The sequence below is a fragment of the Oncorhynchus gorbuscha genome, linkage group LG09 (assembly GCF_021184085.1).
Source record: "Oncorhynchus gorbuscha isolate QuinsamMale2020 ecotype Even-year linkage group LG09, OgorEven_v1.0, whole genome shotgun sequence".
Classification (NCBI taxonomy): Eukaryota; Metazoa; Chordata; class Actinopteri; order Salmoniformes; family Salmonidae; genus Oncorhynchus; species Oncorhynchus gorbuscha.
Genome location: NC_060181.1, coordinates 82,702,933 through 82,718,733, shown reverse-complemented (window position 1 = coordinate 82,718,733; position 15,801 = coordinate 82,702,933). Strand labels below are relative to the sequence as shown.

The window sequence follows — 15,801 nt, the reverse complement described above, 5'->3', positions numbered from 1 at the left end:
GAACTTGTGATGGTGGGTGTGAAACAGAGGGTTCACACTCATGTTGGCACACAAATATGTTTATGCACACTGTGTGTTTACATGAATGTGAGCGTGTTCATTATGTCAGTATGTCAGAGTCTGCTTTACAATATGTAAATGTATGGTAATTGAATAAAGAGTGGGATCAGTGCCCCCCCCCCCCACAAACACACCTACCTGCAGATGGCCCCCTGTCCAGGTATGATGTCACACTTCCCGTCATTCATACAGAAGTCTGTCTGTAGGTCACAGATGCTCTGACAGGGCAGTCCGTCCACACTGAAGTACCCAGCGTTACACACACACTCCGCCTCGCCAGACCAGCGGTTCACAGAACACTGTGCAAACTCATTACACGCCTGGAACTTACACTGGTTCGCCTGGTCACCTGGCAACAACACACAGGAAGTGTTAGGGTAGATACAGTCAACTCCTGGTAAGTGCACATTGGATAAATCCAGTTCACCAGTTCCAATTCAAATACATTATTTTGAATTGCTCTGGATATTTATTTGAAGTTTACTCCTGAGTCATAGAATACAGTATATACTGCATAGTTTCTCCTTGCATTAGAACGGGGGGATATAGCCATTAGTAGAGGTAAAAGGTTATTATAAGAACATTATATAATCCTAGAAACGTCATGTTGGGATATAATCATAATAAGATTTAGCTATTTTTGTTGTGATTGGCTCAGACAGATTATGACGGCTCATCTGTCATGATGAGACAAAAACCGTCATCAGTCTGATATTATCTAAGGCCTCATATGATCCCATACTGTCACAACCACAAACAAACACACCGTCCATGTCACATACAGTCAAACAGTCCCACTAGTCTCTGAGCCTCTAGGAGAAAGAGGAAAAGATTACACACATAGAAATGTATTACAGGATGGTATATTGATGCATGCGTCATATGTTGAATACCTTCATAAACTTAACGTAATATACTGTATAACTTAACATAACTTCACCTCATGATGACAAGTATCACCAAAGAAAATACAAAATGTCCAACGGGAGGGAAGAGGAAGTGGATGTCTTCTCACAGTTTGCTATTCCACAGTGGGATATGGGTTATCTTGCTGTAGTTACACAATCAGTGTGACCAAGACATTGAGTAATTGAAGGAACGCCTGAGAATGCCCGAGACATTTAACATCTAGCTCACACACACACACACACACACACACACACACACACACACACACACACACACACACACACACACACACACACACACACACACACACACACACACACACACACACACACACACACACACACACACACACACACACACACACACACACACACACACACACACACACACACACACAAAGATACCCGCAGTCTCTGATTTTGAAAAGTGACTCATTCTCTTTGTCTTCAGTCTAGATTAGAACCTCCCTGGAGAGAGCTTTCATGCCAAAATTGATCCATGTACCATGCTTATAACTGAGAAACCATGTACCATGCTTATAACTGAGAAACCATGTACCATGCTTATAACTGAGAAATCATGTACCATGCTTATAACTGAGAAACCATGTACCATGCTTATAACTGAGAAACCATGTACCATGCTTATAACAGAGAAACCATGTACCATGCTTTTAACTGACAATCCATGTACCATGCTTTTAACTGACAATACATGTACCATGCTTTTAACTGACAATCCATGTGCCATGCTTTTAACTGACAATCCATGTACCATGCTTTTAACTTACAATCCATGTGCCATGCTTTTAATTGACAATCCATGTGGATATGCACATTTTAATGCATTTGAACTCCCCAAAACCAAAAGGAGGAGTGCCTAGGAATAATTAGGAACCCTCTGTTGTGTCTCTGGTAGTTGTCAAGCTTACCTGACTCTACGTCCAGTGAGTACTTGTCGATGGCCAGGTTCATGGTCTTGTAGGCTGTGTTAGCGAAGTCTTCCAGGATCAGGTAGACTACGTTGTTGACGCCGCGAGGCACCGGCTTCCCGAACTTCATCCGGCTGTTGACCACAATACTCCCGTTCCGGAAGTTCAGGATCTCCAGGTTCTGGAAGTTACTAAGGTTGGACTGGAGGTAGGGGAGCAGCTAAAGAGGTGCAGGGAGGGACGGAGGGATGGAGAGAGAGAGATACAGAGAGAGCGCACCCTCTACATATAGTACCACACATCAAGTAAAACATATATTTCTAATTGAAAGGGGGAATAAAGGCTTAAAATGAATAGCTCACCAGCTCTATGAACCTTTGTTCCAGGGCCTTGTATTCCGGGGAGCTCTTATTGAAGAGGTCATCTGAGAACTTCATGTTGGTTACCCTCAGACTGAAGAACACCATCAGCGCTCGCCCTGGGTTGATTGGCATGGCAACGCTATGGTCCACACCATGTACCCCTCCAGAGGGGTACCCGCTGCTTCCCTCCTCTGTTTGGTTGGTGCCACCAAAGGGGACCAGGTCATAGTCTGTCACAGGGTCGATCGTCTGCAGCTGGTTTAACAGACATGAAACAATTCATGGTGCAATTGGTCAATGTGGAACAACATTTGGTAGCTTTTATGATACAACAAGGAAATGTCTGCGCTAACAGATGAATAGACTAAGTAAAGTACCATAACAAGGGGAGTTTTTTCTAGTCAGGTTACATGGTCACTCAGACAGGAAAAACTCAGGATCCTGACTAATGTCCATTACAACCATCATCTCTCCGTCATCTTTTATTACCTCCAGAGTGATGGAAATGTCTGGGCCAGGGTAATACTTGGCAGGTGTGAGAGCCGGGGTGACCCCCTGGTCCTTTGCTTCTGCCTCCGGTTCTGGGGCTGTGTCTCGGCCCGTGGCCTCTATTGCCTCTTCTTCTACTATGGCATCAGAGACTTGGGTGAAGGGCGACTCCTTCTCTGCAGAAAGAGTGGTAGGGTAAGCGGCCTCTGGAACAGCCTCGTCAACCAACATAATCTCATCTTCTACCAGGTCCTCCACCGAGGTCTCAGTCATGTCCAGAAGTTCCATCACCACTTCTTCTTTTGCCACCTCTTCCTCCACCTCCAAGGCATCCTCTCCAGTTACTGGCTCCTCGATGATTGGTCCGTCCTCTAAGCTCTTAACTTCCTCTCCATATCCTGATATTTCCTGATGACCCAACACCTCGTTAGCCTCTTCTTCAGGCTCATCTGGGGGTACAGTCTCCATGGCATTCTCGGGGACATTAAGGCTCTCAGCTGGCTCGGGATCTTCCATCGTTTCCACAGGGACAAAGGCAGGTTTCACTTCCTCCAACTCTTCTATGGTCTCTGTCTCTAGGACGTAGTACTCAAGGTTTTCTGAGGGTTCAGCTTCTTCTTCTAGAACCTCTGCAGTATCAGAGACCGCCACTACTTCCTCCTCTACCTCCTCTTCCTCGGGGACCTCCACTGCTTCCTCCTCTACCACCTCTTCCTCAGAGACCTCCACTGCTTCCTCCTCTACCTCCTCTTCCTCAGAGACCTCCACTGCTTCCTCCTCTTCCTCAGGGACCTCCACTGCTTCCTCCTCTTCCTCAGGGACCTCCACTACTACCTCTTCCTCAGGGACCTCCACTGCTTCCTCCTCTTCCTCAGAGACCTCCACTGCTTCCTCCTCTTCCTCTGGGACCTCCACTGCTTCCTCCTCTTCCTCAGGGACCTCCACTACTTCCTCCTCTATCTCCTCTTCCTCAGGGACCTCCACTGCTTCCTCCTCTACCACCTCTTCCTCAGGGACCTCCACTACTTCCTCTTCTACCACCTCTTCCTCAGGGATCTCCACTGCTTCCTCCTCTACCTCAGGGACCTCCACTGCTTCCTCCTCTTCCTCAGGGACCTCCACTGCTTCCTCCTTTACCTCCTCTTCCTCTGGGACCTCCACTGCTTCCTCCTCTACCTCCTCTTCCTCAGGGACCTCCACTGTTTCCTCCTCTTCCTCAGGGACCTCCACTGCTTCCTCCTCTATCTCCTCTTCCTCAGGGACCTCCACTGCTTCCTCCTTTACCTCCTCTTCCTCAGGGACCTCCACTGCTTCCTCCTCTACCTCAGGGACCTCCACTGCTTCCTCCTCTATCTCCTCTTCCTCAGGGACCTCCACTGCTTCCTCCTTTACCTCCTCTTCCTCAGGGACCTCCACTGCTTCCTCCTCTTCCTCAGGGACCTCCACTGCTTCCTCCTCTACCTCAGGGACCTCCACTGCTTCCTCCTCTTCCTCAGGGACCTCCACTGCTTCCTCCTCTACCTCAGGGACCTCCACTGCTTCCTCCTCTTCCTCAGGGACCTCCACTGCTTCCTTTGTTAAGATCTCTTCCTCTATGATCACCTCTTCCAAAACTACCTCTTCTTCCATGGTATGTTCCTCTTCTGCAGCTGAGGCTGGCTCTTCTTCCTCGGGCTGGAAGGGCAGGTCCTCAAGTCTGTCAACACCTGACCCAGAGGCCTCTATCTCCAGAGGAGGCTTGGGGAGCGTAGTGCCCTCCGGCTGCTCGGGGGAGATAGGGTCTGCAGGGAGGAGCTCCAGGGGAGGGCTCTCTATAGCCACAGTGTTCCCCAACAGCAGACCCTCCTCCTCCATCCCCTTGTCATCGATGGTCACCTCTGGCTCAGGGGGGAGGGTCACGCTCTCCTCCAGAACGATGACATCATTCTCCCCCGTCGCCACATCCTCAGCTTTAACCTCAGAGGCATCTGGGATCATCTCAGTCGCCAAGATTTCCTCCTGGACATTAGAGGAGAAACACATTATAACCTAAACTGTCACACAATTAGGCTGGAGTTCCATTCCATTTCAGTCAATTCAGGACATGGAATTGACCCCAACCCTGAACTCCATACTATTATAATCAAAATGGTGAATTATCGGTTTCCATGCCTTAATGACTGACAAAAATGAATTACTTACATACACATCCTTTGCATATTGTTATTAAGTTTAATCTACCTACATGGTGTGACAGCTACTCCAAGGCATAACACTACCTGATAAAACTTGAATTGGAAAAGGCAGCTTCTATCTGATAGAGAGAACTCTAAAGTCTAAGATATTGTAGTCTGTTTCTGGGCAGCTCGATGCCTAGTGCTTCTGTTATGTGTAGTTGGCTGTAAATGCCAGTTACTGACTGGTAGTTTGCCAACCTCTTCCAGTCCATGTAATTACTCCAATTAATCATGTAGGACCTTAGCAGGCAAGTAAACCAGCAGACCCAGTTACACTCCAAGACCAAGACTGGAGCTCCCTGCTCTGTTTATCACAATACAGCTGCTAGTCTACTGGCAGAATCCACAAAGATCATAGGGTCCTGCATTCACAAACTGAGTGATAACCTCCCTCCCTCTCTCGCTCTTTCTCCCTCCCTTCCTCTCTCTCTCTCTCTCCCTCCCACTCTCTCTCTCTCTTCTCGCTGTAACTCTGCAGCCCCAGAATAGTAGTGGATTATTATATCAAGAGCCAATCTAATCCTCAAAGCCTTCCTCTCATCCCTTACATCCAGGAGATCCCTGGTTAACACCACCTATTAGCAGTCTCACCACTAGACAGGAGAGTCCTGGTTAACACCACCTAGCAGCAGTCTCACCACTAGACAGGAGAGTCCTGGTTAACACCACCTAGCAGCAGTCTCAGTAAGACACTGCCTCCACCACAACATTCTAATATACTCCATGCTGAGAAGCAATCCTCTGTGGATTTGTTTTTGATATTTATATAGCTGAACGTTCAGCATACATCATCACAGCCATATAGGATTCTGCCTCTCACTGCTTCCCAGAAATAACCTCTGGACCAACTGGAGGTCAAGGGTCAAAGGCTGACTTACCAAGCAGTCATCCTTGGTAATTCCAGCCGTGGACTCGATGGACTCAGGAACACTAGACACTGTAGAGTCAAAGAGGACAGAGTCAATACTGTGAGTCATAGGGAGGCCTATTCATTCAAACCTGATCATTAAAACAACAACAGGTTCTTCCCTATAGTGGAGGGAGGTAGCCTAGTGGTTAGGAGCGTTGAGCCAGTAACCGAAGGGTTGTTGGTTCAACTGCTCGCCCATGATGTCCACTGATTGAGAGGGGTTGTGTTAAATGCGGAAGACACATTTCAGTTGAATGCATTCAGTTGTGTAACTGACTACGTATCCCCTTTCACTTCCCACACTTGAGTCCATGCACCCAACAAAGATAGCAGTTGGAAACCAAACTTAACTGCATAATAAGTCAAACTTTCTCTAATAATGTACTAGAGGAATGACGTTTAAATCCTCTCCATCTTTTCTGTATAATCCATTTGTCCTCTCCCCAGTCCTGACAGCGGTGGTGCCGACTATGTGTTTACCTAAGAGGAAACTAATCACCTACTACTAATCACCCTAGAGATCTATCCCCTATACCTGCCACTATGGGCCAAGACCATTACTGCATTTACCATCAGGCCTGGAGCCTGGGACTGGAGCCTGGTGGCGACAGCTTGGAACCAAGCAGTGCCTGTAAGTCACCACACACTGTGCCAGGCAGGCATCTGACATTATTTACCCCTCATATCAGATGTCTCGGCACATAATGAATCAGGCCGTCAGACTGCATCCATCTTCAGGGAAACACAGTAAACTAATGACAGCAACTCTTTTACAACACTGTCAGGGAGAATTCCAACAGACCAGGGAGATGGTATTATCATCATTACCATAGAACGTGTTCCATTCGCTCGACAAAACCCTGCCAGGAGTTAGAGCTAACCTACTTACTGGCTAGCTAAATCTAGTGTGTGTGTGTGTGTGTGTGTGTGTGTGTGTGTGTGTGTGTGTGTGTGTGTGTGTGTGTGTGTGTGTGTGTGTGTGTGTGTGTGTGTGTGTGTGTGTGTGTGTGTGTGTGTGTGTGTGTGTGTGTGTGTGTGTGTGTGTGTGTGTGTGTGTGTGTGTGTGTGTGTGTGTGTGTGTGTGTGTGTGTGTGTGTGTGTAAGTGTGTGTGTGTAAGTGTGTGTGTGTAAGTGTGTTTGTAACTGAAGCACTGGAACCCAGCAAAAATAATAGATGAAGTAGAGGGAGAGAGAGAGAGAGAGAGAGAGAGAGAGAGAGAGAGAGAGAGAGAGAGGTAAGGGCTCTGATTTTTCAAATCCAGTTGTCTCACTTCTATCAAAAACAGTTTAATGAGCTAGATTGAACTGTTGCAGAGTAAAATCATAGTCCCAATATATGAGGAGTCTGTTATTTGTTCATCAAAAAGGACCCACTTCTGAACAGAAGTCACCACAAAACACTGGGTAAGACAAAGCGCTGTTGAATAGAATGAAGGAAATCAGGCCCCAGAGAGCCAGTGACAGGATAGGTGGAGGTGGGACAACTAAGGTAAGTTGGGGCTGGCTATGGTGGAACTAGGTGTCTTACAATCAGATACAGTGACCCAATTGGTGATGTTGGCTTTATTGTATTGTGTTTGGTCCCATGTAATTGTATTGTATATTTAAGCAATACGGCTCGAGGAGGCGTGGTATATGGCCAATAAACTACAGCAATGGGCTGTTCTTAAGCAAGACGCAACACAGAGTGCCTGTATACAGCCCTTAGCTGTGGTATATTGGCCATAGAAGGTGCCTTATTGCTATTATAAACTGGTTGCCAACGTAATTAGACCAGTAAATTGTCCTTTTTTGTCATACCCATGGTATACGGTCTGTTATACAACGAGTGGGTCTAATCCTGGATGCTGATTGATTAAAACCGCATTCCAGGCGGTGTCTATTCCACAAGTTAGCTCAGGCTAAATCTATGACGTTGAAATGCCTATTTACTCTGTTCTGACTGCACAATCCACTGTCTCGTCAACCCAGCCAGGCAATTTATAAACTAGATCTACACTGAAAAAAAGCATCTTTACATTATCTTGTATTTCTTTTAGACCAGCATTTGGTTTTCAACAGCGGAGATTTGTAATAACGTTGCTGTCTGTCTCTCTGACATTTGCAACATTGTTTCAACATTGAAATTCAATCTTCAGCTGTCCCACGGTAATGAACGTGTCAGGAGTCAGGATGAGACAGACAGGCTGGCAGCTTTTCTCAGCCAGTCAAAATAATTTATCAGCATTATTAATATGGATATATAAAAATTAAAAAAAATGAAATGCAGATAGTTTACTGTCATTACAGCTTCAGTTTGAAGTGATTGTGTAGTTCTGTCCTTGAGCTGTTCTTGTCTATTGATGTTCTGTATTATGTCATGTTTCATGTTCTGTGTGGACCCCAGGAAGAGTAGCTGCTGCTATCGCAACAGTTCATTATAGTGGTTTTGCTGTGTATGGTAGTGTATATATACAGTGTATTGTACTGTAGTGTTTGGTAGTGCTGTATGTCCTGATAAAATACCAAAATACAAAAAATGTGTTCGCTGAACAGTGGCCTGGCGAGAGAGAAGATTTTCTATGCCAGGTGAAATCGCATGTCATTAGCTCATTGTTATGAATGAATCCCCAAAAAATCACTAGAAAACATCTTAAATGCAAAGCTACTTTGCTGTTACTATGGCCCCACTGTTTTACATTTTTTTATTTTACCCTTATTTTACCAGGTAAGTTCACTGAGAACACATTCGCATTTACAGCAAAGACCTGTGGAATAGTTACAGGGGAGAGGAGGAGTGATGAATGAGCCAATTGGAAGCGGGTGATTAGGTGACCATGATGGTATGAGGGCCAGATTGGGAATTTAGTCAGGACACTGGGGTTAACACCACTACTCTTATAAGTAAAAAATATAAAAATAAATATATGCCATTTAGCAGACGCTTTTATCCAAAGCGACTTACAGTCATGTGTGCATACATTCTACGTATGGGTGGTCCCGGGATCGAACCCACTACCCTGGCGTTACAAGCGCCATGCTCTACCAACTGAGCTACACAGGACCACAGTGCCATGGGATCTTTTACTGACCACAGAGAGTCAGGACACCCGTTTCGCCTCCCATTCCAAAGACGGCACCCTACAGAGGGCAATGGGGTATTTTTCAGACCAGAGGAAAGGGTGCCTCCTACTGGCCCTTCAACACCACTTCGTTTGAGGTGACTGTGTTTGCCAAAGTTGGCCAGCTGGCAAGCAAGGGGTAAGAATGTTGCCAGCCATCATGGCAATGGAACATTTAGAACGAATGACTGTGTCGCATCCATAGATTTAGAACAAAAAGGCTTAACGACTGGGTCACGTCTCTGACAACCGAACCGATAGAATGAACGACCAGCCAGTTTGGATAGTAACCCTAGATTTGTGTCGGGACTATATCTCCTTGAAGGATGAAATAGTTTCAACAAATTCATCAAAATAACGTTTTTAATGAAAATATTTAAATAATTATTTGAATAGGTTGGTAACCCGTTAAAAGTGATAATGCCCTTGAAGCCGATATTTGGAGGATATATATTGGCTTTGTCTCGGGTCTAACAACACCCATGCAAATATATCCTCCAAACACCAGCATCTTGGGCATTCTCACTTAAATATATCATGGCGTTCAGCGAATCAGGATTCAGGGCTCAAACCACCTGGTTCATAATGTATATTTTACCACTCACAGTTAGTCTGGCTACAGTGCCAGAGTACTGTGTATAGTCATTTTACTATGTATGGTAGTGTATAGACAGTGTATTGCACGGCAGTGTTGAGTAGTGCGGTGTGTCTTACCACTCTCTAGTTGCAGTAAGTCAGGGTCCAGGGCCAGGGTTGTGTCTCTGATGATGTTGTCATTTTGCAGGGCCTCAGTAATGTTGTTCCTAAAGTCAGTGATGTTGTAGACCACTGTGGGCCTCTCCTTCAGCTCTCTGTAGGAGTTCTCCACCAGGTTGGACTGCAGGGTCAGGTAGTCCAACTGCTCACTGCTCACCCCCTCCCCTTCCACCTCCACCGTCACCGCATAGACCACCACTACGCCATCCAACCTGCACAGGCAATACATGTACAGATACATCAGTCAGTTAATCTGTCAGTTGATCTGTCAATCAATCTATCGATATATCAATCTAGCCATCTAGTAGATATACACTACCATTCAAAACCTTGGGGTCACTTCGACATTTCCTTGTTTTTGAAAGAAAAGCACATTTAGTGTCCATTAAAATAACATCAAATTGATCGGAAATACGGTGTAGACATTCTTAATGTTGTAAATGACTATTGTAGCTGGAAACGGCTGATTTCTAATGGAATATCTACATAGGCGTACAGAGGCCCATTATCAGCAACCACCACTCCTGTGTTCCAATGGCACGTTGTGTTAGCTAATCCAAGTTTATCATTTTAAAATGCTAATTGATCTGATAAATTTGGAAATGTTTAAGTGACCCTTTTGAAAGGTAGTGTATATCCATCCATTCCTCCACCATCAACATCTATCCACCCATACACCCATGGAAAACACAGAAAATTTCACTATCAATTGATACATAATTTTATTGATCAGTTTATGTATCTACTGTATATAATATGATTAGCTAGAATCAGAGTATCTAACAGGAAAACAGTTACCCTGGGAAGAGTAGAGTTCCAAACACAGTACTTTTTGGACTATTCTGAAATGATAGATGGTAGTGTGATAGATTTACACCCGTCTGAAGCATCATCTATAACTTCCATGACTTCCATCCAACAAGCCCAGCCACCCGAGTGATCAATATGGTCATAAACACGACAAACACCCCACAACAGACTCTTGATGTGGAACCTGACTGTGTGGAAAAAGCCATCTATCAGACTTCATATGGCTTCAGAGAGCCCTTCTCTTCTCCCTGTGACCTAGATCTCTCAGCAGGCTTGGCTTGGCCCAGTATGAGGCACGTGCCTGTAATCGGCCCACTGCACCACCACATCCCAGATCCCAGTTTTCCTGCTGACAGCTCACACTGTGAAAACAGGACGAACACTTTCACAAGTGTTTAATGACACTTGAAACTAGTTGATGTTCTTTTATACTCTTCTGATGCTGGCCCTACTGCGGAGCTCTGGTCAGATCCACACTGTAGCGCTGCTGACCTGGGAATCTGGAATGACCACTCAGAAGAGAGCAAGGCTTTTCTTAGTAAAGTCCCACGTAATTGCATGAGCAGAGGACTGCTGCATGACTCGTGCGTGTGTGCGTATCTCTCCATACCTGTCTGTCCCAACTGTTGACAGTGACAGGCCAGGAAGCTGATTGCAGTGGGCATAAAGCCTCAGAGATGAGCTCCTCTCCTGGGTTGGGGTTAGGTAGCAGCCATAAAGCGCCATAGATGAGATCCTCTCCTGGGTTGGGGTTAGTTAGCAGCCATAAAGCGCCATAGATGAGCTCCTCTCCTGGGTTGGGGTTAGTTAGCAGCCATAAAGCGCCATAGATGAGCTCCTCTCCTGGGTTGGGGTTAAGAAGCAGCGACCGCCCTAACACCATTAAAGGGATACTTTGAGATTTGAACAATGAGGCCCTTTATCTACTTCCCCAGAGTCAGATGAACTCATGGATACCATGTTTATGTCTCTGTGTCCAGTATGAAGGAAGTTAGAGGTAGTTTGGCGAGCCAATGACTGGAAGTCTATGGGTATCATCACAACTTCACACGAACCTACGCACACTTACAGATAAAGCCAGCATGGATCTCACATGACCCTCAGACATACACACACAAATTGAAATAAGTTCTCCGGCACAAAATGAGTATCAGACCATTAAAATCTCTCTCTTTCTTCAGCCTTGCACACAACACACTGCTATTGCGTTTCTCGTGTCCAGTGATTTTAAAGCAGGGAAATTGAAATCCTTTTTAGCTCGTTTTTACCAGCATGTCACCTCTAGACAACTCTAAACCACACTTATTCCACACACAAGGCTCTGCCCCGCCCTCCCTTTGGCAAATCAATCAATAACTCTATCTTTCTGCTTCCTGCTTACAAAAAAACAAAAACTTAGAGAGGATATCATGTTAATTACTGTTGAAATAATATGACTACAGGTTCATCTGGTGAGAAGCAGCTATAGACCACCAAGTGCTAACAGTCCGTATCTGGATAACGTGTGAAATGCTTGATAATGTATGTGACATCAATAGATAGATATATTTTCTGGGTGATTTAAATATTGACTGGCTTTCATTTACATTTACATTTAAGTCATTTAGCAGACGCTCTTATCCAGAGCGACTTCAGGCAGCCCACTTAAGTGAAAGCTTATTTAACTAGTGGCTGCAACCTGGTTCAGGCTATCAGTCAAACTATCAGGGTAGTTACAAACAGCACAGGAATGAAATCATCAACATGTATTGATCACATCTTTATTAATGCTGCAGAAAGGTGTTTGAAAGCAGCATCCAGGGCCATTAGATGTAGTGATCACAATATAGTAGCCATATCTAGGAAAACCAAAGTTCCAAAGGCTGGGCCTAATATAGTGTATACGAGTTCATAGAATACATTTTGTAGGGATTCCTATGTTGTTGATGTAAAGAATGTGTGTTGGTCTGTGGTGTGTAATGAGAAGCAACCAGACGCTACACTTGCCACATTTACGAAATTGCTTATCACAGTTACTAATAAGCATGCACACATTAAGAAAATTAAGAAAAACAGTTACATCCCTGTGTATTGATGAGGAATTGAAAAATAGAGAGGGATGAGGCAAAATAAATGGAAAATCATTCTGGCTGCACAACTGATTGGCAAATGTTCTGCAAATTGAGAAATCATGTGATTAAACTGATTAAAAAGAAGAAGAAACTACACTATGAAACAAAGGAAAATGACAAAGAATGATAGTAAAAAGCTTAGGAGCACCTTAAATAACATTTTGGGTAAAAAGGCCATTTTCATTATTTATTATTTATTTATTTATATTCACAAAACCCACTGATATTGCCAACTACTTTAATGATTTTGTTCATTGGTAAGATTAGCAAATTTAGGCATGACATGCCAGCAACAAATGCTGACACTACACATCCAAGTATATCTGACCAAATTATGAAAGACAAGCATTGTAATTTTGAATTCTGTAAAGTGAATGTGGAAGAGGTGAAAAACTATTGTTGTCTATCAACAATGACAAGCCACTGGGGTCTGACAACTTGGATGGAAGATTACTGAGGATAATAGTGGATGATATTGCCACTCCTGTTTGCCATATCTTCAATTTTAGCCTAGAAAGTGTGTGCCTTCAGGCCTGGAGGGAAGCAAAAAGTCATTCCTCTACCTAAGAATAGTAAAGCCCCCTTTACTGACTCAAATAGCTGACCAATCAGCCTGTTACCAATGCTTAGTAAACTTTTGGAAAAAGGTTTGACCAGATACAGTGCTATTTTACAGTACAGCACTTACACAAATGGCTGATGATTGGCTGAGAGAAATTGATGCTAAAAAAATTGTAGGGGCTGTTTTGTTAAACTTCAGTGCGGCTTTCGACATTATCGATCATAGTCTGCTGATGGAAAAACGTATGTGTCATGGCTTTACACCCCCTACTATATTCTGGATAAAGAGTTACTGTACTTGTCTAACATAACACAGAGGGTGTTCTTTAATGGAAGCCTATCCAACATAATCCAGGTAGAATCAGGAATTACCCAGGGCAGGTGTCTAGGCCCCTTACTTTTTTCAATCTTGACTAACGACATGCTACTGTCTTTGAGTAAAGCAGTTAGTTTCAGAATGGGTGACAAGGAATTAGTTATTCCCAAATATTTAAAAAATGTAAGCATTGCATTTGAGACAAATCATTCATTAAACCCTAAACCTCAACCAAATCTTGTAATGAATCATGTGGAAATTGAGCAAGTGACTAAACTGCTTGGAGTAAGTCTGGATTGTAAACTGTCATGGTCCAAATACAACAGTAGCTAAGATGGGGAGAAGTTTGTCCATATAAAGCACTGCTCTACCTTCTTAACAGCATGATCAACAAAGTAGGTCCTAGTTTTGTCGCTCCTGGACTACTGTTCAGTCGTGTGGTCACGTGCCACCAAGAGGGACTTCAATTAGCTCAGAAAACAGGGCAGCACGGCTGTTCCTTAGATGTACACAGAGAGCTAACATTAATAATATGCATGTCACTCTCTCCTGGCTCAAAGTGGAAGAGAGACTGACTTAATTCCTACTTGTATTTGTGAGAGGTATTGACATGTTGAATGCACCAAGCTGTCTGTTTGAACTATTTGCACACAGCTCAGACATCAGTGCATACCCCACAAGACATGCCACCAGAGGTCTCTTCACAGTCCCCAAGTCCGGAACAGACTATGGGAGGTGCACAGTACTACATTGAGCCATGACTACATGGAACTCTATTCCATATCATGTAACTAATGCAGGCAGTAAAATAAAAATTGATTAAAAAAAAACAGATATAAATACACCTTATGGAACAGAGGGACTGTGAAGCAACACAAACATAAGCACAGACACATGCATACACACACATGATAACATATAAACTATACACACATGTACACATGGATTTTGTGTTGCAGATATGTGGTAGTAGAGTAGAGGCCTGAGGGCACACACTTATTAATGTGTTGTGAAATCAGTTGTGAATGTATTGTAATGTTTCTAAAAATTGTACAATTGCCTTAATTTTGCTGGACCCCAGGAAGAGTAGCTGCTGCCTTGGCATCAAATTGTCAAAGACTCCAGCCACCCAAGCAATAGTCTGTTCTCTCTGCTACCATAGAGCAAACAGTTCCAGGGCACCAAGTCTGAAAACAACAGGACCTTTGAACAGCTACACCCAAGACGTAAGGCTGCTCAACAACACTGCTAAATAACTCATCAAATGGCTACCCGAATTGCCTGCATTTACCTTTTTTACTAACTCTCTCGCACTGACTCTATGCACAAACACTGGACACTACCCACACTCACACATACTTACACTTTGACCACAACACCCATATACACACACACACACACACACTACATACAACCACACACACACATAACATGCGCACACAAGCATACTGATGTCACACACACACACATTTTCACACTCACCACATATGCTCCTGCTACTGCTCCCCATACACTCCTGCTACTGCTCCACATGCACTTCTGCTACTGCTCCACATACACTCCTGCTACTGCTCCACATACACTCCTGCTACTGCTCCACATACACTCCTTCTACTGCTCCACATGCACTCCTTCTACTGCTCCACATACACTCCTGCTACTGCTCCACATACACTCCTGCTACTGCTCCATATACACTCCTGCTACTGCTCCACATACACTCCTTCTACTGCTCCACATACACTCCTTCTACTGTTCCACATACACTCCTGCTACTGCTCCACATACACTCCTGCTACTGCTCCACATGCACTCCTGCTACTTCTCCACATACACTCCTGCTACTGCTCCACATACACTCCTTCTACTGCTCCACATACACTCCTGCTACTGTTCCACATACACGCCTGCTACTGCTCCACATGCACTCCTGCTACTGCTCCACATACACTCCTGCTACTGCTCCACATACACTCCTGCTACTGCTCCACATACAATCCTGCTACTGCTCCACATACACTCTTGCTACTGCTACACATACACTCCTGCTACTGCTCCACATACACTCCTGCTACTGCTCCACATACACTCCTGCTACTGCTCCACATGCACTCCTGCTACTGCTCCATATACACTCCTGCTACTGCTCCACATACACTCCTGCTACTGCTCCACATACACTCCTGCTACTGCTCCACATGCACTCCTGCTACTGCTCCACATACAATCCTGCTACTGCTCCACATACACTCCTTCTACTGCTCCACAT

At 44.6% G+C, this 15,801-nt stretch overlaps 1 protein-coding gene across 1 annotated transcript in view; it reads right to left on the bottom strand.

Annotated features, from left to right (window-relative positions):
- LOC124044458 (interphotoreceptor matrix proteoglycan 2-like) overlaps positions 1 to 15,801 on the bottom strand; it is a 60,661-nt gene that overhangs the window by 5,565 nt on the left and 39,295 nt on the right. Inside the window, exons 10-16 of the mRNA XM_046364092.1 lie at positions 9,693 to 9,946; positions 5,846 to 5,904; positions 4,273 to 4,749; positions 2,752 to 3,936; positions 2,263 to 2,517; positions 1,901 to 2,120; positions 199 to 409 (exon numbers count right to left, since the gene is read on the bottom strand). Coding sequence (XP_046220048.1) covers positions 199 to 409; positions 1,901 to 2,120; positions 2,263 to 2,517; positions 2,752 to 3,936; positions 4,273 to 4,749; positions 5,846 to 5,904; positions 9,693 to 9,946 — 2,661 coding nt within the window. The remainder of the gene's footprint in view (positions 1 to 198; positions 410 to 1,900; positions 2,121 to 2,262; positions 2,518 to 2,751; positions 3,937 to 4,272; positions 4,750 to 5,845; positions 5,905 to 9,692; positions 9,947 to 15,801) is intronic.